This window comes from Accipiter gentilis, chromosome 14, assembly GCF_929443795.1.
Source record: "Accipiter gentilis chromosome 14, bAccGen1.1, whole genome shotgun sequence".
In the NCBI taxonomy this organism is placed as follows: domain Eukaryota; kingdom Metazoa; phylum Chordata; class Aves; order Accipitriformes; family Accipitridae; genus Astur; species Astur gentilis.
The window spans coordinates 34,203,846-34,224,092 of record NC_064893.1 but is presented as its reverse complement, the minus strand read 5'-3'; the positions used below and the strand labels follow the sequence as shown (position 1 = coordinate 34,224,092).

The window sequence follows — 20,247 nt, the reverse complement described above, 5'->3', positions numbered from 1 at the left end:
CTTAAAGCAAATTTATTCTGAAAATTGTGTGTCATTTAAGAGAATTTAAAAGTATGGGTAGGAGAGTGTAGCTTAACATCAGAAACCTCTAAAGTTTGGGACTTAGCATTTTAAAATACAATTCTAAGAAATTTTAAATTTAAGAATTAAAGTCCTATCATTTTAAAATCACAATTAGGTTTTGTGTGTGATAGAACTATGGTCCCTCTTATGACTGCATATTATTAATGAACAGAGATTCAAAGTAGCAGTCTGAATTATACACAGTTAAAAACTGTTCCTTCTAGTAACACTTTTTAATAGGAAATATGAAAAAAATATGTCTGTATAAGAAATGGGTTGGGCAAGTTCTGATTCTAGAATTTCCAAACGTGATCCAAACCTGAAAAAAGAACAATTTGGGCTTCTGAATACTAAGCCCAGACAATTAAAACTGCATTTGAGAAGGTGTATAGCTGTGGCTAGTCCAGCTTAATGGGTATCACTCAGAGGCATCCTTAAGACTGCATTGAGTACATCAAATTTTACAGGTCATTTCATAAAAGTATCAGAATTAGTCTCTCTTTCTTAACAGAAAGTGGAGCCACCTGCAAAGCATAAGCAAAAATCACTCTCCTTGAAATTAAGCGAAAGATTTTTGTGCACAAATTGGTATTGCCAGTTGCATGTTCACAGATACCCTATCAAAAAAATAGTAGTGTACCGGCTGAAAACAATGATAGCTATTTTATCACAAGTCACAATGTACTTGCCTATCCTCTCCATAGTGTGTCATGCAAATATGACATGAAGTGATTGTCTATTTAATGTTGTTAAACAGTAATTATGTGATAAATGAAAAATCAGTTCTTTAAATTTGGCCTGATTAAATCTGGGGCAGAGGCAATAGCTTGCTCATTGTTTTGCCATTACTACAATGCAGTGGAAACTAAAAAAGCAGCTCCAGGAAAACAATGCATTCACTGAATTAATTTAAAGAAAAAGTCACTGTAAATATTTCTCATGAAGTATTCCAAATTAAAAACAATGTGGTGTGAGAAGGAGTTCTGTTATTCCTATAATTTTATTACTATAACAGAAAGAAAAGCAACTAAATGCTGAAATTCTTAGAAATTTAAATACATTAAGAAACTCTTAACAAATGGCTAGCCTGTTAAGCTGGGGAGCAAAGAAGGCTATTCAAGCTCCACCCCCACAGGAAATATTGCAAACAGGCAACTTTACACTTAGACTTTTAAAGAAGTGAAAGGCACCAGACATTCCTTGACCAACAGAAGTAGAGAAGGCCATTCAGAGGAAAGCTCCAGAATCTGCTTATACAGGACGTATTGATCAGATATGGGCCAAGGTGAGCACGGGGGGAAGCCCCTTCTGTGGCGCTCTGTGTTATTTTCTTACATCCATACCTCGTATTCAGTTCTGTAATGGACACTGAAAGATCACTACTTCTCTAAAGAGTTTTGATCCAAGAAAAAAAAGGAAGAGGAAATTCTTTCATCAAGAGTTAGGAGAAGAATTTTCACAGGAATTGCATTTTTTCACTTATTGTGCGCATAGGACAAGCAAGCTTATCAGAATGAGATTTGGGCAAACAGGCATATTATCTGATGTAAAAATGCTGTATTTTGCAAACAGGAAGGAAGGGAAAGCCTGCAGCTATTTGAAATTGTCAGACAAGTGCAAATGAGAGACTGATAAATCTGACATAAGAGAAAGAAGCAAAGCAGAACTTAAAGAAGGTATCATTGCAAAGGCTGAGGGAGGCTACAATGAGCAGAGAAGGTTGAAACCTGGAGGTAGGGCGGAGAGAATACCAAAATTTAGGGGATTTTTTTTTTTTTTTTGGTGGTTTGTTTGCTGCAGTGAGGTTTGTTGGGGTTTTTTTTGCTTACATGCTGATATTTATACATATGCAAATTGACTAGTTTAATAATTATTATAAATGGTCCCATGTTGCTTTTCCAACCTTGCCAGATAACTCCTGTCTTTCCAAAGAAAAATATCCCCCACCCCTCAGCTTGTTCTACAATAGATGTGCTACATTGCTAAGTTTCTGAAGATGGGTTTTTTTTAAAGTAGGTACGTTCCCGAAAAATCAAAGTATGTGCTGCTCGGCTCAATACTGTAAAAAAAGGTGTTCCCCCCATTTGAACTGTGACTACATTGCTAAGACTACTAATGGAGTTATTTCAAGGCTTGCCTAAACTTGATAAACTTAAGATCATGCTGCAAAAAAATCTTTACACTAATAAATCTGGTTGAACATGGGATAATGATTTTTTACTCAGTAACGGCACAGGGCAGCTGTGTTCCACTACTAAGGACTACACTCTTACTCTTTCCTATTCTCCCACTTGCAGGGGAGATGGAGAATAATAAAAAAAAATTTATAAAGCACACAGTGGCCTTAGGAAAAACAATAATCTCTTTTTTCTTCTGTACTTCTGCACTTCATTTAAACCATTGAGCTATCTTCTACTAGAGGATGCTCCATAGGCTCTGATGATATCAGAGCCAAACCAATCTCAGATGCCTATTCTTTGGCCTCTGACTGAAGCCATAGTTCACATGCAAGAGCTTTCTGCAACACATTATTTCGCATGGATTATTTAGTAGTGTTCTCTTTCCAATTCTGCCATCTCTCCCACTGCCAAATGACAGCCCAGTGTCCATCAACATATTCTTGTTAGGTGCTTCCAACAGATAGCAGCTGTCAGTCATATCAGAGGTACAGGACACATAAATGGGGCTAGAGATCACATGGCACGGTTTTTCTCAGCTCTATCAGGTTTCTTTATTTCTTACCCAGAGGCAGCAAGGCTGTGCTTCGGTTAGTATAATGCCATGTCTTGGAATGGATGACACCTTGAAAGAATTACCTGAGTTCAGCCAGATTCTTTATCCAAGTAACTCACAAGTATTCAGTTCTCTCAGGGTTCTCTCCTCTTAAATGCCTTTCTGATTTTTCTTTAGTACCGGATATATTACTCCTTCTATATTTATTTATGCAGATAATCTCTAACAGCCTATGCAAGGTGGAGTCTCTCTCTCACAAAAAAAGCTCACAAATAAATGATTTCTATTTTTGGTGGAAACCTCACAGGTACTCATGGGTACTAGTTACCTGTAGAAAGCAACACACAATTCTTGAGAATGTGTCTGTGCTCCTTCCTCCTTGGATGTACCCTCAAGTTTTCTTGCACTTCTTACTTTTTCATAGCTGCAACGCAGCCAAGTACCAACTGGCACCTGAAAGAAAATGCAAGAGATCACCACACAAGTAAATTTTCTAGCAAAGAGTTGATTGTGAGGAGAGGACAGGCCTTCATCGTCACCTTCAATGGAACAGAACAGCCTGAGCAAAACTTAACATTCATCGCAGAAACAGGTATGGCTCCCAACTTCTTTCACAGAAAGAGTAATGCTGCCTTGTGACATTCTTTTGGCCTGATATGCACTATAGGGCAGCAAGATAATACCTCAGAGCCAACACGCTGGGTCACATAGCCATGGAAGTGTTTGAGGTATTTGTTGTATTACTCCCATCTCAGCTAGCGGTGATAGCTTCCTTCAGTTTCCAACATACGGCACAAATTCATCTGAGGGGAGGGTTACATCCCTGCTGAGTTTGTTGACGACTAAACCTCTATTTCAGCAAGCTGAGGAAAAAAATGTTTTTTTAATTTTCCTTAAAAGGTCCAAAACCCTCAAAGCTGGCTAAGACCCAGGCCACATTTGGTATCTCCAGCACAGTGAGCAAGGAGAGTTGGAGTGCAGTTGTACAGTCTACCAGTTCCAACTCTGTGAGCATCTCCATTTCCAGCCCACCTAATGCTGTCATTGGACGTTACAAGCTGAGTGTTCGAACTACTTCAAGTGACAGCTCCTCTCCAGCAAGTCTTGGCACTTTTGTTTTGCTCTTTAACCCTTGGTCTTCAGGTATGAACATGTCAAATTTCCCCTGAAATAAGTAAGTTTCTTGTAACTTCATTAATATTTGCAGCTTCTCCATTTAATATGGGGGCTGAACATGCATGACATAATATATCTGTGAGAAAAGAAAAGAGTTTAACAGTTTCTTAGGACCTTCTGGTACATAAAATCAGCTCTGTATCATCTACTTACTGCAGAACTCCCTGCCCTAAAATATTAAGTTCTGCTTTTGCCAGAGCTTCCCTACTTCTGCACAAGTTTGGAAGAGCGTGTCTGGTCTTTTGTAGAACCAAGAAAAGAGTCATATCTACCAGCTGCCATCTTGTTCCAGATTTGACAGTGTCATACCTCTGTCTTCACTCAGACACCCCCAACCCCTGTCTCTAATTATAGGAAATCCTGAGTTTCACTATCTGTTTATAACAGCAAGAACAGCAAAGGGTGGATATCTGCAAGCATTCTTATTGACGGAGATCAAGGCTCCTGAGGTTTTGTTTTATTTTGCCCGCTGTGGTTGTACATACCTCTTGTTTTGGCTTTTCAGGTGATGATGTGTTCATGCCTAACAAGGCTGAGTGTGATGAATATGTGCTAGAAGAGTTTGGCATCATTTTTGCGGGCAATAAAAATCGTATCAACAGCTTTGGATGGAACTTTGGCCAGGTAAATGCAGCACTGAAATGTCAGACAGTGTTGGCTGCTCTGGTTTTCACATGAACTGGGTGACGAGGGCTTGTTTGCTTTTTCCAGTTCATCACATATGCCTCTGAAGAGCAGGAGTCTGGTATTGAAATCAGAACTCATGCCAAGCCCTGTTATACTGATTAATATGAGGATTTGTAATTGACTAGTCAGTGATATGACCTAGGACTCGGAGGTGCAGCCAGCAGAAACCTTAGCATGTGCTGGGTAGTAAAGTACTGTAGCAATGCTGAGAGGCAAAGTCCTGGCCTTAAGTCCACAGATTCCAAGTTTTTAAAAGCTCTTTGAGTTCTAATCTTCACAGGTTGTTGAGGCTGCATTTTTATATGGTAATATAAAATCACTTCATTTAGTGATTTAAAAAAAATTAAACACTTATATGGCTTTACTAATCCCAATTCTTAGTAGAGTAATCTGTGTTTCCAAAACACTAACTTATTTCTATAATATAGTTTCAAGAAGATATTCTCAATATTTGCCTTTCCATGCTGGATCGAAGCTTAAACTATCGTCAGGATCCTGCCACAGATGTATCTCACCGAAATGACCCCAAATATCTGGGCCGCGTTCTCAGTGCAATGGTAAGCAACATGTTCAAAAAAGTCCAAACTACTAACTGTTCTTTTAAAGTAGTTAGTGAAAGTAAGTATGAAGACGCTTCTCAGAAAATTTTAGGCCACTGTTTGTATGCACCAGAAACATGGGCCAGAGAAACACCTAGGTGGTTGTCTGATCTGAGCCTGCTAGATTTATCTCATCTGTGGTATTTCTGATACTTATCACTTTGATACCCAGTAGTCAAACCAAAAGTATAAGACACGGGGTGGTATGTTGAAGGACCAGTCCCTTGGAGGTCTTTAGTCCAAACCTCCCATTTGAAGTGGAAGTACAGTGGTACTAGATCAGCTCAGCCATGAATTTGTAAGGCTGCTTTGAAAATCTCCAAGGATGCAGGTTTCATGGCCTCTCTGGGTGACCGGTCCAGAGCTGCACTACCCTCTTAGTGAGGAACTTTTCTCTTATGTCAAATACAGTTTTCCCAAGCTACAACTTTCTGCTGTTGCCTCTTGTTATATAACCTGCCAGAACAGAGAAAAGTTGGACTCTGACAACTTAGTCTGTTCCATTCGAGTAGTTGTAAGCTACTATTACATTCCCCTTATCCCCTTCTTAACCAGACTGAACTAGCCCAATGGTCTCAACTTCTCCTTGAAGATTGTGTGTTCCACGGCCCCTGACCATCTTGGTAGCCCTCTCTCCTGGGCCCTCTTCAGTGTCTCAACATCCCCTTGAACTGAGGGACCCGAAACTGGAGACAGGACTCCTGGCACAGCCTCAGTAGGGATAATTAAAGTGGGTTAACAGCTTCCCTCAATCTCCTGGTCACACTTTTCCCAATGTAGCCTAGCGTGGACTTTCAGTTTGCGACAAGAGAGCACTGTTGGCTCAAATTCAATCTGGCATTTGCTGTAACTCCCAGACCCCTTTCAGATGGGCTGCCACTCAGCCAGCTGCTTCCCAGCCTGTACCAATCCATGGGGTTATTCTACCCCAGGTTCTGAAATCAACACCTTTTCTTCCTGAACTTCAAGAGTTTCTATTGACACTGTACCCAAGATTTACCAGGTGACTGTGCCCCATTTGTTGTGTCAGCCATTTCCCCTAGTTTAATGTAAATTCTGAGGGCTCACTACATCATGATCCAGGCACATTCTGAAAGCTTAGCTGCATGATATGCTTTGATGATGACATTCAATGATACAATGGTAAAGTTGCCACCTCACATCAGGAAGGTTCACTGAAAACTGGTGTTTGCCTTCTTGCCTGGTGCTACTGTACTTGGATGGGAGAAATAGTAATTAAATGCTCTCCATTTCATTTGAGGACACATATTTCATTTCCCTGAAAGGATAAGGCTTCTTCCTGAAGACGAGCTCCATGAAGCAGTGACTTCTGTCCACTAAAATGTCATTCAAGGCTTTTCTCCCCTACTGCTACTACATCTGTTGTAAACTCTTAATTTATCTCATCATAAATTTAGTGAATATCTTTACAGGTCAACGCCAATGATGACCAAGGGGTGCTACTAGGAAACTGGAGTGGAAATTATGACGGTGGGAAAAGTCCAAGCAGCTGGACTGGAAGTGGTGAAATCCTGCAAAACTGGAAGAAATCAGGATTCAAACCTGTTAGATATGGACAGTGTTGGGTTTTTGCAGCAGTATTGACTACAGGTATGTTTTATGTCATGCACATAATGGACACTGCACAGATTCTGTTAAAAGAAGCACTAATAATACTTCCTACATGAAAGTCTTTCAAGACATTAGTATGTTATATGAAACTTCATATTCCAGAAATACTGCTTCCTTACTATGGTTTTTCTATTTGCTCTTTAGTGCTTAGATGTCTGGGGATTCCCACTCGTACAATTACAAACTTCAGCTCTGCCCATGATGCAGATGGAAATCTGCGTGTGGATGAGTTTTATGATGCGTCTGGAAATCATTTGGACAGGGCAGCTGACAGCATATGGTAAGGCTCTATGATATTTAACAGTAGGACCTATCAATGCCTATAGAGTCTTCAGGGGTAGAGTACAGATTCTAATGACAAATGCTTTGTTGCCTTCTTAAAAATTGCCTTAAAAACAATTACACACACAGAGGATCAATAAAAAAATACTACAAAATAATACTAAAAAACTTGGTGTTTTCACTCTTTGTCAGTTTAACAGAGAACTGTGACATGACTTGCGACAGCTAATTGAAGCCAGGGCAGGCAAAGTTACAGTTATGATGCCACAAATGACCACAAATTTGTGATATTACACTGGAAATATCAAACAGTGGGACTTGACTTATTTTGGAGCTATTCTTCAAAAACAGTTCATGTTAAACTTTAAAAGTTCAACAGAACCAGCTTCCCTGGTTGGTTTTTTTTTTTCATTGACATCATTTGCAGTGAAAATAATTTAATTACTGCCACTATTAAGCATCAAATGCAATTCAAACAAGCTTGCATTCAGCAAAGAACAGGTGCGGTCCCTCACTTTTTGCCTTGTTTACTCCCCTGCTTGTTCTGGACCTGTTCTAAATATAAGTGATAAGTGTAACTGTAGCATTGTGCTATAAGGAAAACAGCAAAAACTAAGGAAGTGCACTTGCTCAGAACTTTTGGAGAAAAACAGGCTCAAGACATTTTATATAATTTTACAAATTTGCTTTCTGCCCTTGAACATTTATGTCTGTTCCACAATGCAGTTTTCAGCTCCTATCTAGTTAATATAGTCAGGATCAGAGTGGAAGGGGTTAGTCTCAGATAAGAACCTATGCAAATTAAGGCATTTAACACATTTAACTAAGATGGCTGATTAATGGATGTGAACAGGAATTTAGAAACCCATACTAGTAGTTTACTTTGTTCATTCTTGCACCTAGGAATTTCCATGTCTGGAATGAAAGCTGGTTTTCCCGCAGTGACTTGGGCCCCTCATACAGTGGATGGCAAGTTCTGGATGCAACTCCCCAAGAGGAAAGTGGAGGTACACAGATTTTATTTCAGGAATCATGTTGAAAAATCACAAAGTCAGTCACTTTCAGAGAGAGGAAAAAACAGTATAACCGCCATAAAAGTAATTTCTTATCCTGCTCTGAAATAGAGTGGCAGAAGAGAATCTTTACCTATTGCATTAGAAAAGCCTCAGATAATCTGTGGATGCCAAGAAACAAACTAGACTTCTAGGAGCAGTCTTTTGCAGCAATTCCTATATTTCCAATGTAGGTATCCAGAGCTATTGAAAATCAAGAGATAATATAAAATACATCCAAGTGTACCTTTAGAGTAAACACAAGATACATTAATGACTGGCCTGGTATGAGGGTCTAAGTGGATGAAAGGGATAGAATGGGACAACAGCACTGGGCAAGTCAGGAGTCATTGATAAGTATCTGTCTAGTAATCTGCTTACTGTCAAAAAGTTGATTAGGTCTAAATTATTTTTTCTTGATGCCATAGGAATTTATCAATGTGGTCCTGCCTCACGGAACGCCATCAAAGAAGGAGATGTAGATCTGGACTATGACTGCCCATTTGTATTTGCAGAAGTGAATGCAGACTGCATGTACTGGAATTATGACCCCGCAACTGGAAAGAAAACATTAATGTTCTCTAAGTCTACTGCAATCGGCCAATTCATCAGCACAAAGGCAGTTGGTAGAGATGATCGTGTAGATGTTACCAATGATTATAAATATGAAGAAGGTAAACAAAACCACTGTTTCTTCTGGTTGCATATCTGCTTCATTCCCAAACATATATAAACTTTAGGCTAGGAGTCTCTTAGTGGGCAATTTTGGGCATCTATAAGGTAGAAGCCAAATTTATACTCGGTTTATTCAGTTTTAACAGAAAGAGTAGGTAAAGAGTAAAAAATACTGCCTTGCCCTTTCTGATATGGAGCTGTTTCATGGGACCTAAATAAGGCAAGTTCAAATATCTCTGAGTAAAGCATTCACTGTTCGCTTGCTTATTACTAATGTGTACTGACTGCCTCTGCTTTGTGAGAATTCAGTTTACATCCCAGTTATTTGACAGGAGGATGAAAGGCCTATTACAGAAACCTAAGCTAAATCAGCAATTAGGCCCAGGAAAAGCAACTCTGTGAAAGGGTCAAACAGCATGTAAACTTGTCAGACCTTTGTGTTTGATTGTGCAGAAAAAAAATTACAATCATGAACTGAATTTGCAAGTGCAAAGAACGAACACTGCTGTTGGAAATATGTATCAGAAGGGTGAAAAGCATGATAAAGCAGAGCCCAAATAACTTGCTTCTGTTGTGTACCGGCTCTGGCTGGGATGGAGTTAACTTTCTTCATAGCTGACCCACTTAAAGCATTCATAACACACCAACGTTTTGGCTATTACTGAACAGTACATGCAGAGTGTGGAGGCTTTCTCTCTTCCTCCCCGCTCCGTCCTCACCACAGTGAGTGGGCTGTGGGTGGGCAGTGGCTGCGAGGCAACTCAGCCAGGACAGCTGACCCCGACTGACCAGAGGTGTATGCCACGCCATATGACTTAGTGCTCAGCAGTAAAATCTCAGTGAAAGGTGGAGGAAACGGAGGGGGCATTTGTGGTTATGGCATTTGTATTCCCAAGCAACTGTTATGTGAGTTGAGGCCCTGCTTTCCAGGAAGTGGCTGGACACTGCCTGCCAATGTGGAGTAGTGCATGTATTCCTCTTTTTGGTTTGCTCATGCACGGTTTTTGCTTTTCCTGTTCAACTGTCATCATCTTGATCCACGAGCCTTCTCGCATTCCTTCTGTTTTCTCCCCGTCCTGTGGGAATGGGGAGTGAGTGAGAGGCTGGGTGGACGTTCAGCTGCTAGCCGGAGTCAACCCACCACACACTGCCATCAGCCTTCCCTTGTATTAGGGGCCTTTTCTGTATTAGCAAATAAGAATTTACATTTCTAAATATTACAACCATAAAAGGGATAGAAATGGGAAGAGTGAGGAACTTTGGACTTAAGATTCTGTGTTACAAAAAAATGCTATTAGAGGGGCAGCGACATTACTGATTGCAGATCCAGAAAATTAGGTGTGGCTGTGGAAAACAGGCTCTGTTTTTCTGTAAGTACAGACACTATGTTCTGCTGGCTTGTCTCTAGCAGTCATGTAAAATAAGAGATGCACGTTAACTGTTGAGGATAATTTTCATGGTTCTCTCTGACAGGCTCTAAAAAGGAAAGAGATATTTTTAAAAAAGCCCGTAAGAAGCTGGGACTTGAGGATAAATTCGATCCCACAGCACCAACGCCACAGGAAATTGATCGAAAGCCTGACATCTCAGGGAAGTTCAAGGTGGCTGGCCCTTTAGAAGTTGGCAAAGATCTCAATCTAACTCTGGTTCTTGCAAACTTACAGTCTGATGCTAAGACTGTTCATGTAAATATGACTGCGTGGAGCACTGTGTACACTAGAAGACCAGTTCATGAGATCTGGAAGGACTCCATACCTGTCACTCTGTCTCCTAAGGAAGGTGATTTTTCAAATAACTTTTAATCGTAATTGTATAATTGTTTTATCAGCAAATGGGCATTGGAAGCTGGTCAACTTGGGGGAAAAAGCTCTAACAAACTGCAACCTTAAATTTATATGCAGACAAGGCTGAAAAAAATTACATTGCACTTATAAACATATTAAAAAGGCATGTTTCACACCATCATTTCCTTCAGTACTATTCACATTTTGGAAAATGCATCTCAGGAGTGAAAAGAAGATGCTGAGTAAACATGAAGTTTAATTTAACAAAATTTGCATAAAAAGATAAGGACAACATAAAAGCATAGAAATGAACTAAATGTGTTCTGGTCAGTTATGAGGGGCCTTACTGAAAGGTAACAGGACATGGCTAACAGCAGAAACAAGAAACCTCATCCACTAGCACATTAGAATGGAATTAAAGTGCAAGGAATCAAAATAGCTGAAATAGCCCACTAAACTCCACAGAAAAGAAAGTTTGCATTGAAGAACTGTTGAGTAAAGGACCTCAGATTTTTTAAATTTTTTTTTTTTTTCAGATGGAATTTGATAGCCTTATGGAAGAAATTCTCTACCTAAATATGAGTATTGTTGGAAAGATGAAATCAAGTTACCATTAGAAGCTTGGGATAATAGATGTATCAGCATTTCTAAAGTGAACGGAAAGATCATTGATTCACAACTGATACTATATTGTATTCACCTTAGGCTTCAAGTCACTAGTGAGAAGCAGAAATAATATTTCATTTCTTTACTATGTAATTTGACTTCTGGAGTTGGGATCTATCAGCTTCCTATAAAGCATTAGGAATTGGACTCTTGGTGAAGACAGAGTTCATGTGCCTAATGGCCTTACAGTCATGCAGGCACCTTGTGGTCTTGGGCTCACACAGGCTGTGTTAAACCAGTGGCTGAATTTACAGTCAGCAGGGAGGTTCTTCCCCAGATCTGATGATGGGGACCACTTAAAGAGATGTTTGCCTTCTTCTGGAGGTATGCTCTGTTTGCTAGGATTTGTAGTTAACAAATGTCTTGCTACCGGAGGAATCCAGGAAATTCACATTGCCTGCATTTTCTTGCTTACTTTTGTGGGACTTTGCATTGGTGACTTGTCATCTTTTCTTGTATTTTTCATCTGCTGTATACTGCTAGAAAGTAGTTTGTGGCTTGCAGTGTTTGCATGCAGCATAGCTACCCTACAGTTCTTCTGAACTTGAAGTTTATTGTACGAAAGGCCAAAACCGCAGAATTGCCTAGATTCAGAGACAGAGGAGATCCCTTCCCACCCAGTATTCTTTGATTTGAGTTACAGCATGGAAACTACTGTAAAAACACATGATAATAAAAAGCAGATAGGGCTAGGAAAGATAAAAGAAATGTAAAGACGTCATTCAGCTCATCTCAGTATATCATGAGCAAATAGGACTGATGAGGCCTATCAAAGCATGTCCCATAATAAATGGAGTGGCACTGGTAAACTCCTTGAACTCCGGCTGTCTTATCTTTCAGTGCAATTGGGAGGAAAACAAGCCAGGCAATATGGTAGTAGGGAATGGAGGAGGGATAACATTGAAGAAATCACTCTTTCTCTCTATAGCAAACTGAAAGATTTGCATGAATTGAGTTTGGCAGTGATGGCTGAAGGCCACTGTAGTCCCAGACACAGCATAGAATGAAAATACTAATATTAGGTATGAAACTCTGTGGACTTATAAAAGTGTGTATCAATTCTTTTTTTTTCTTCCAGAGAAACAATTTCCCATTAAGATATCATATACTGAGTATCAACAGCAGCTAACTACAGACAACACAATCCAGGTAACAGCTTTATGTCATGTAGAAGGTGGGATTCAAGTGCTAGTGCAAAGAGACATCACCCTGGACAATCCTGCCATCGACATACAGGTAAATTTCTGTCCTTTTGCTCTAACTGCAGTGGCAGAGAAAGGGGAAAATGAGCTCTTACAAGCACTTTCTTCCCCAGAAGAGATGTTCTTCTCACATTCTGCAATGGTCCACCAAAGAATCTCATAATATCTCCGCTTCTGATGACTCAGAAGGCTCGTATAGAAAGGAATACTGAGAACCTGGCCTTTCAAGCATTTTCTTTGCACAGGTACTTGGTGAAGCAAAAGTGAATAAAGAAGTGGATGTGGAAGTGATATTTACCAATCCTATTGATATGGAAGTGATGGACTGTGTGCTGCAGGTAGAAGGCAATGACCTGCTCAGAGGAGTCCTTGAGATAGCGTAAGTACAAGAAATGCCTCCTTCCTGCTATTAAAGATACATGAGTAAGAACACAGGCATGGATAACTTGGAACTGAACAGTAGGATGAGACAGCATTTTCTTCTTGCTGTAAATTGGGAGGCCAGTCAATGTAACATCTTGTAATAAAGCACACAGCTTTGAACCAGCTCTTCATCTAAGCTAGGCTTTGGCTCCATAGTTTGGGAAGTCAAGTAATTGCTGTCATTATTGGACAGAACTTGGACCCCACAGTTCCAGGAAAAAATACATGCTTACCCATGCAGTACATTTTGCTGAGGCTATCTATGCTACTACAGGCCAGACATGTTGAACCTTCTTGTTCTGATCAGAGGGCCAGCAACAGTATGCACGACTGTTTCTGTCCATACTATACCCATATTATAGCATATATGAACCAAGATCTTTTCTCTTCCACTGTATTAAATGGACTGCAGGTGCCAATCTGGGTGTTCAGCCTTCTAAACAATTTGCATTTACATCAAACAGACAGACATACAGGTAAAAAGCAGATGCATCAGTGTCCCAGCTTTGGGAACAAAAATAAACACAGATTGTTTAGACACAAGTTGTGATCTCAAAGGGTGGTACCTCTGAAAAGTACAACCCCAAGTATGCTTCATGCACAGCTATTCCAGACACAATAAATCAACAGCTAAGGAGGACAGCTTTTAAAGAACAGACTAAACCATGACCAGCAGCTACTCCTTAGATGATTGAATTTACTTTACTAAGGCCTGGAACTTGAACACAGCTGAAATACATAAGGCAGGCAGGAGGAGAATAGGAAAAATAGTGAGTATTACAATAAAAGTTTGGTCTGGTTTGAGTTTTTAAATAAATAAAAAAAAGTTTTTCAAAACAAGTACTACAGGCACACCGATTTTCAAGCTTTGCTTTCAGAACTCTACAAAATAATTATGTTGGGTGTTCAATAAACAGAGCCAAGAAACTATTAGATAGTGTTGAGATGATGAATGAGAAGACTGGAATAAAATAGGTTCTTTTTACTACAGATCCCAGGTTCCTATTTTTATGCTTTGATGATTTTTGTATCTTGTCTTGCTCTTTTTCCTTCAGTATTTCACAACTAAAACAGAAAGTTAAATTTTCAGACTGTTCCCTGCTTTGTACATATACAAAATTGCACACAAATTTTGACATATGCTAGCAAATGCAGTTATTTCTAAAAAATACCTGGGATACAGTTGCGTGCTCTTTAACTGAATACACATACAAACACAAGCAAACATACATAGCAACTTAACATTGCCATTTGCACCTGAGCAACTAGGAATGGTCTATCCCATAAATTATAAGCTCTCCTGAGGGAATTTAGCAACCTCATGTTTTCTATCACATACAACTTTATCCTCAGGCAAGACAAGAAAGTATGACAGGGTGAGGCTGTCTGGGAAAACCATAAACATGAGTTTCCAAGAATTACAAAATATACTGGCTAAAAACATTTTAACCACCATTCGTAATTTCCTGCTGTGTAAACACTGAGGTTTTCTTGGTGCTATAATCTATTCTAATTCAGGAGTTTCTAGTAACATTCTTCGTGATCTCAGAGTATTCTTTTTTAATAATTCAGTGATGTTTCACACCCTCTTCTGCATGAAGTTTTATGTCATGTGATACTAGTATGTCCCCCTTTGTGTGCTTATCGGGGTCACTGCATAATGTATTTGTGAGAGACCTTGATGCATGGGTTTGAGTATTTAAATACATATCAGATAGCCAAGTCCTGTATGGTCTTTGCATGGCCATCCTATACTGAACTGGTAGTGATTCTTACTTACGATGGGAGATGGTTAGTGAAGAAACTCAAGCATGATGCATAAGCCTGTTTACAGCTTATATTTTTCGCTTTGTTTCCTATTTTTAGCATACCACCACTGAAAGCCAGTGAGAAATCCAGTACAAAGTTTAAACTCACCCCTTTTGAGACGGGTCCCAAACATCTACTTGTTAATTTCTCCTGTGATAAATTTGCAGATATCAAGAACTTTAAGATGGTAAATGTGATTGACTAACATGAAGATATACATGAATGGTCTGTGTGTGTATAAATTGAACAAAATGTCATAAGAAATCTTGTATAAGAAAACAATGAAAAAATTAGCAAACCAAAAACCTCACTTCCTGTGATAAGGGGTTACCAACATCATATCCTTAAAATTTTACATTGTAATTTTAAATAAACTGAGGAATAGTTGATTCTTCACTTACTGTTGTGAGTGTCCATGTTATTAAAAAGAGCATCTTACCTTCTATTCAGAGACTGTTTGTTTGACTTTTGTCTGGTTTTCTTTGGAAATCATTCTTTCTGGCTCCAGATGTGTCTGCACAAACATTCATAAACTCATTTTTACACATTCAGAGCCTTATACAGTGGACTTTGAAAGTGGTGTTTCTCCTTACTGCAACCGTGATGACTAGAAAGTAGCCAGGATGAGTTGCACGACTTACGTCATTTAGCTTTGTCTGCTTTGCTGCAAAGTCTGTCCTGACATTTTTCCTTTTTTGGTAAATCATAGTGACCAAATGAGGCATAGGAAACGTTCAGAAGGAATTTGGGTGGTGTCCAATTTGAGAGCCATTTGACAAACACCTTGAGATAATTGCCCAGCTCAACATACATGGCATTTTTACATGCTGATATTTTGCACTTGCTGAAGGTCTTCTTTGGGAATCAAAGGGAGGGTAGTCTTAAGTCCAAGGTTATTTTACCTTGAGAAGAGTTAAGAATTCTTCACTATAGATTGTGTGTCAGGAAGTCACCTTTCAGAGTTCAAGTTTAGTAAAGCTTACTTAAACCCTTTACGAGAGGATAGGTACAGGCCAAAAGCTGGGTTCCAGGAACAAGTGAACTAGGTATAGCCCAGTGAGTGACCTAGTTTATGGCCAATAATTCTACAACAGTAAGTCAATCTCTGACTGAAAACGATCTGTGTAGATGAAGTGAATGCAAAGCCAAACTACTGCTCTATTGCACTTTGGACTGCTGGGTCAGTAAGCCAGTACCATCTCAGGAAGTACCTGGAGCCAGTTCTGTGCCCCCACTTCCACCACACAGCACAGGGTACCTGTGACTTGCCATAGGGACTCCTCACTCTTACATCAGCAGCCCAAGCTCAGATTGGCAATAAACTCCTTTTGTCCTTGTAGCCTGCAAAATTGCTTAAGGAGGGCACTTGCAGACACCCAGTTTTCCACTGCCAGTCACACGATGTCAGTACAAGACCTTACTGGACATATAATGAGATGACCTACAGGGAGGCTCTACAAATGGTCCATAGTGGTACCCTCTCTTTACCTCCCGATGTTCCTCAAGGCTCACCAGAGTCAGAAGCTCTCATCACGTAGACCAAACAGTAGAAGTTCAAGCTCAAGCACAGCCTTGGATTTAGAATGTGGATATACACGTAATGACTTCTTTTTACACCTCTTGTATGTGTGAAAACAACCAGACTATGCTAAAGTCAAGTGAATTGCACTAGCAGAAATTAGAGAAGCTTTGTAAATGGGACCTCTAGGGGAATTAAAAGGAAGGCAACACCCTTCCCCTGCAACACTTCAGGTGCACATGAAGTTAATGTGTCTAATTAAATGCGTGCCTACTTGGATACAGACTTGCAGAAGGGATTCTGCAACATTTTTTGTGGAAGTTACACTGATCTCCTCTTTCTAGTAAAGAGTAGCAACAATACAAGTGTAAGGTGCAATATGGTTACCCTGAGGATATGCTAGTGCAATACTTGAACAATACACAAAATTATTAGAGATGAATGAAATAAAAGAATATGTTTTTCTCTGAAAGTTAGCAAACTGCACTGCGATTTCAAGGCTCTGAACAAGGGAAAAGGAGGAACAAAATATTTTGAACCATTTTGGATGATGAGTGGGTGGAATTGAGCTAGGAAAAACACCTGTGACAATGTTAAGTCATTAGTCACTTTGCAACCACGACGCTGCATTCCAAAGGGATTACAAAAGCAGCTGCTGATGCTTTGCTGTGGTGAAGGTGTGGACTGGCAGGTGCCAGTTTGGGATGTAGGCCGGTCTGAGAGAGAGGTTCTGGTGGTTTGGTGAACACCACCGTGGGTGTGTCATACAGAGGTAAAGGAGGTGGTTGCAGCCAAGACAGAAAAAGTGTTCTGAGATTTAATTACTTACGTGAGTGGTAAGGAAGAAGAAAGGAAATAGTCATACTCCAGCGGGAGCAACATGTAATGTCTGAAGCAATCACTATAAGTACTGAATGCCTGAACTTAAGAACTGGTCAATGCGGTTTGTCACTAGGGCTGTGTGTGAAGATCAGGTAACATCAGAGGCTTGTGGCTCTTATGGTTTCCAAGGAATATGAATTAAGCAAAAGAGAAAAAGACCAACTAAAGTAGCTCTGAACAGCAATCAAATCCATCTGAGGCGATTCCCGGAACAAGTTTTGACAGCCTGAACATCCTGGAAACTTCCAAGAGGAAGAAGGACCTCTGAATTATAATGTAAGTGGAGATACACTATACGAGATATACTGCTGCCAAGTGTGAAAAGTTTTAGTGTTGTTCTTTCAGGATAGGGCTAGCATGAATGTCATATAAGTAAGTACTCTTTTAGTCTTCGTGGTATCAAAACAAAGTTTCTCAAAAAGGTGCAAGAAGCTAATTTTTTTGTAAAATCAATCTTAGAAACAGCTCTTGGAGCTTAATTTCAGCTTCTTTTTCAGTTTTTTTTCTTTGTAACTTAAAACTCGGACTAATTTATTTTTTAAGTCTGTTGAGCTGCAGAATCTTAAACAGATAAATAATCCTCCCTACAACAATGTCATTTTATTACCTGTACACTTTTAAGTGAGGGTACAAAAATAAAAAGAAATATATCCACAGTTGTGAAGACAGACAGGCGTTATCAGTTTGCACTGATAAAAACTTACTCATGGTTAATAGTTTGGGTGTTCCTTTTGAAATGAAACTTTTGCTGAAATAGTAGTATGGAGCTAGCTAACATAACAGGTAAACAGACATTTGTTTCTGGTGGGAATTTATCATTTCACTTAAGTCAGGGGGCATTGGAGATAATTTGAGACCCCAAAAAAACCCTCTAAAACCAACTCACAGCTGCTGAACAAAACCAGAAGTGACATTGACCAATCTGGAAGTTAAGTAATCAGGAAATGCTCCTTTTTTCCTTCATATGGCTTTTACATCCCACCACACTCCCCGTTTCCTCATCCTTAAAGATAACTTATTCATAGCACACCTATTATCCTTTGTAGGAAGTTCTTCTTGTCTTGGGATTCAAGTGAACGCATTTCCTCTGAGTAAATAATTTTGGTATCTCCTCCCATAATTACACCCACGTTGAGTAGGAACATTGGCATTAGACATACATATATTATATGAACTAGTTAATTCATTTGACAAGTCTACAGGTATTAATAACAACTGCTGAGCACCTCTCCCCTCTCTAAAATTTCAGCTGACAGCACGAAAAGATTGCTGAGTTTTTTATGATTCATGTGACTTGGACATCCTTGAAGAACAAAGTAGAAGTTGTATGCAATTCTCATAAGCTGAGGGAATGGCAGGTGAGTTCTGCGTGTCATTTGCTTCCCTTCAGCAGGTACTTTATTCAGGACTGTTTCCTTAAGATACATGCCCTGTAGGTATCTGCTCAGATTTCTTATCTGAAATTTTATATTGTAATTTGTTCTTGCACTTCATTTTCAAAGTTTTACTGTTGTTATTATTAAGACCTGTTTGAGAATAATTTTTGAGCTAAGCAGAGGATAAGGGGGGGTGGGGGCTGTGAAAGAAAAGAAATTCCCATTACTTCAAAAGGCACCATGTGGAACTCCATCTAAACCCTTTATTTTTTAAATGCTATTTCAGAGATGTGTTATGCTTTGTATTAAAAAAATTAGTGTAATCCATCCTAATGGAGCTGTGAGCATGGAGCCTATAGATGGGAATTCAAAGATGCATTAAAACCCTACTAAAGGAAAATAGTAATGACAATATCTATGCATTTTAAAGTTTAAAATGAAGATGATTATTGAGCTGGGCAATTGCAAAGCAAGGTTGTCTCTTGTTTAACAATGAAACAAACATTTTCAAATCAGTTTTTAAAATGTTGCTTTGCAGGGAAAGCAGCAGCCTTTCCTGGCAGCACAGAAAGCAGTTCACTGTCATCCCAGATAGTCATGCTAAAGATTCTCTTTTTCAGCGCATCAATGCTTACTCACGTTACTTCTTTGTGGTCTTAGACTACAAAGAAAAAAATTTTTCTTGAATGTAATTATGGCACTTTTTTGCATAAGTTAGATTTTACTTTTACTTCTTCTTCAAAGATTATATGTAAATTCGAGTAATATGCAGCTATATTGTTCCAGATCTGATTTAGTATTTCATTGCTATGCTATATGGTACGAGATAGACTTGGAAGCTTGTTTGAAGATCCCTACCATAATAGTGCATGGTGCCATAGGCCTTAATTGATCCTTTCCATCACACTATTTTTGTTGTTGTTATTGTTTGCTTTTGAATTTCCTTTAAAATGGTGGAGGTCATGTCGTCGTCCGTCCCCCCTGCCCCGCGTTTATGATACTAGCTTTAATAAAAGTAATTTGGAAGAATCTTCACCAAGGTACTTACCCTGAGCATTTGCCAAAACTTGCAACACAATGTTCCAGGTGTACTCTGTGGAGTCTCATAGGGCAGATATAAACACAGAGGACAGTGCCTCTCAGAGCTCCCAAAGACAGTATAACTGCTCAAGTTTGAGTGCGGCAATAAAACATAAACTATAGAAGGGAAAACAAATCTTGCAAGGAAGATCATATACATACTCGCTTGCTGAAAAGGTAGTTGAGAATTTAAGGTGGCAAGAGCCTCTTTATGGGTTTTAAACCACAGACCATAATAACAGTATGTATGCAGGACACTTGGTGTTGAGAACTTCAAGCACACTGTAAGTCATCAGAATTCCTCTAGGATGTGAAGGTAGTGCCTACTAGAACAGGAATCCCAGTGGTCCAGTTGTCACTTTGGACACAGCTATATTCAGTCAGATTGATTTCTTTGTCAAAAGCTCCAACTTATGTCCTCAAATACCCCTTGTTGATTCAAATAAGACAGATGATCTCTCACTATGCATCTTTCCCTACCCTAGGCCAAATGGCATCAAGATATAAGTGGGAAAAGTAAGATGTCCTAATAGCCGTTTCTGGGATCCTAAAAATATAGATGTTGAAAATGTAGAGGGGCTACAAGCCACTTTATTTGGTGCTGACA

General features: G+C 39.4%; 1 protein-coding gene across 2 annotated transcripts; it reads left to right on the top strand.

The window, feature by feature from the left end:
* The first annotated feature begins 1,259 nt into the window (after positions 1 to 1,259).
* LOC126045931 (protein-glutamine gamma-glutamyltransferase E-like) lies at positions 1,260 to 15,228 on the top strand. Of its 2 annotated transcripts, XM_049817618.1 has the most exons (13): positions 1,260 to 1,348; positions 3,221 to 3,388; positions 3,697 to 3,939; positions 4,478 to 4,596; positions 5,088 to 5,216; positions 6,692 to 6,869; positions 7,035 to 7,170; positions 8,076 to 8,179; positions 8,653 to 8,898; positions 10,373 to 10,678; positions 12,428 to 12,585; positions 12,797 to 12,930; positions 14,841 to 15,228. In XM_049817618.1, the coding sequence occupies exons 1-13, from the start codon at positions 1,339 to 1,341 to the stop codon at positions 14,986 to 14,988; spliced, it is 2,079 nt and encodes a 692-aa protein (XP_049673575.1). In that variant the 5' UTR covers positions 1,260 to 1,338; the 3' UTR covers positions 14,989 to 15,228. The 2 variants fall into 2 exon arrangements, with proteins under 2 accessions (XP_049673575.1, XP_049673576.1); XM_049817619.1 differs by lacking the exon at positions 14,841 to 15,228 and having other exon boundaries at positions 12,665 to 12,890.
* The last annotated feature ends 5,019 nt before the right edge of the window (positions 15,229 to 20,247 follow it).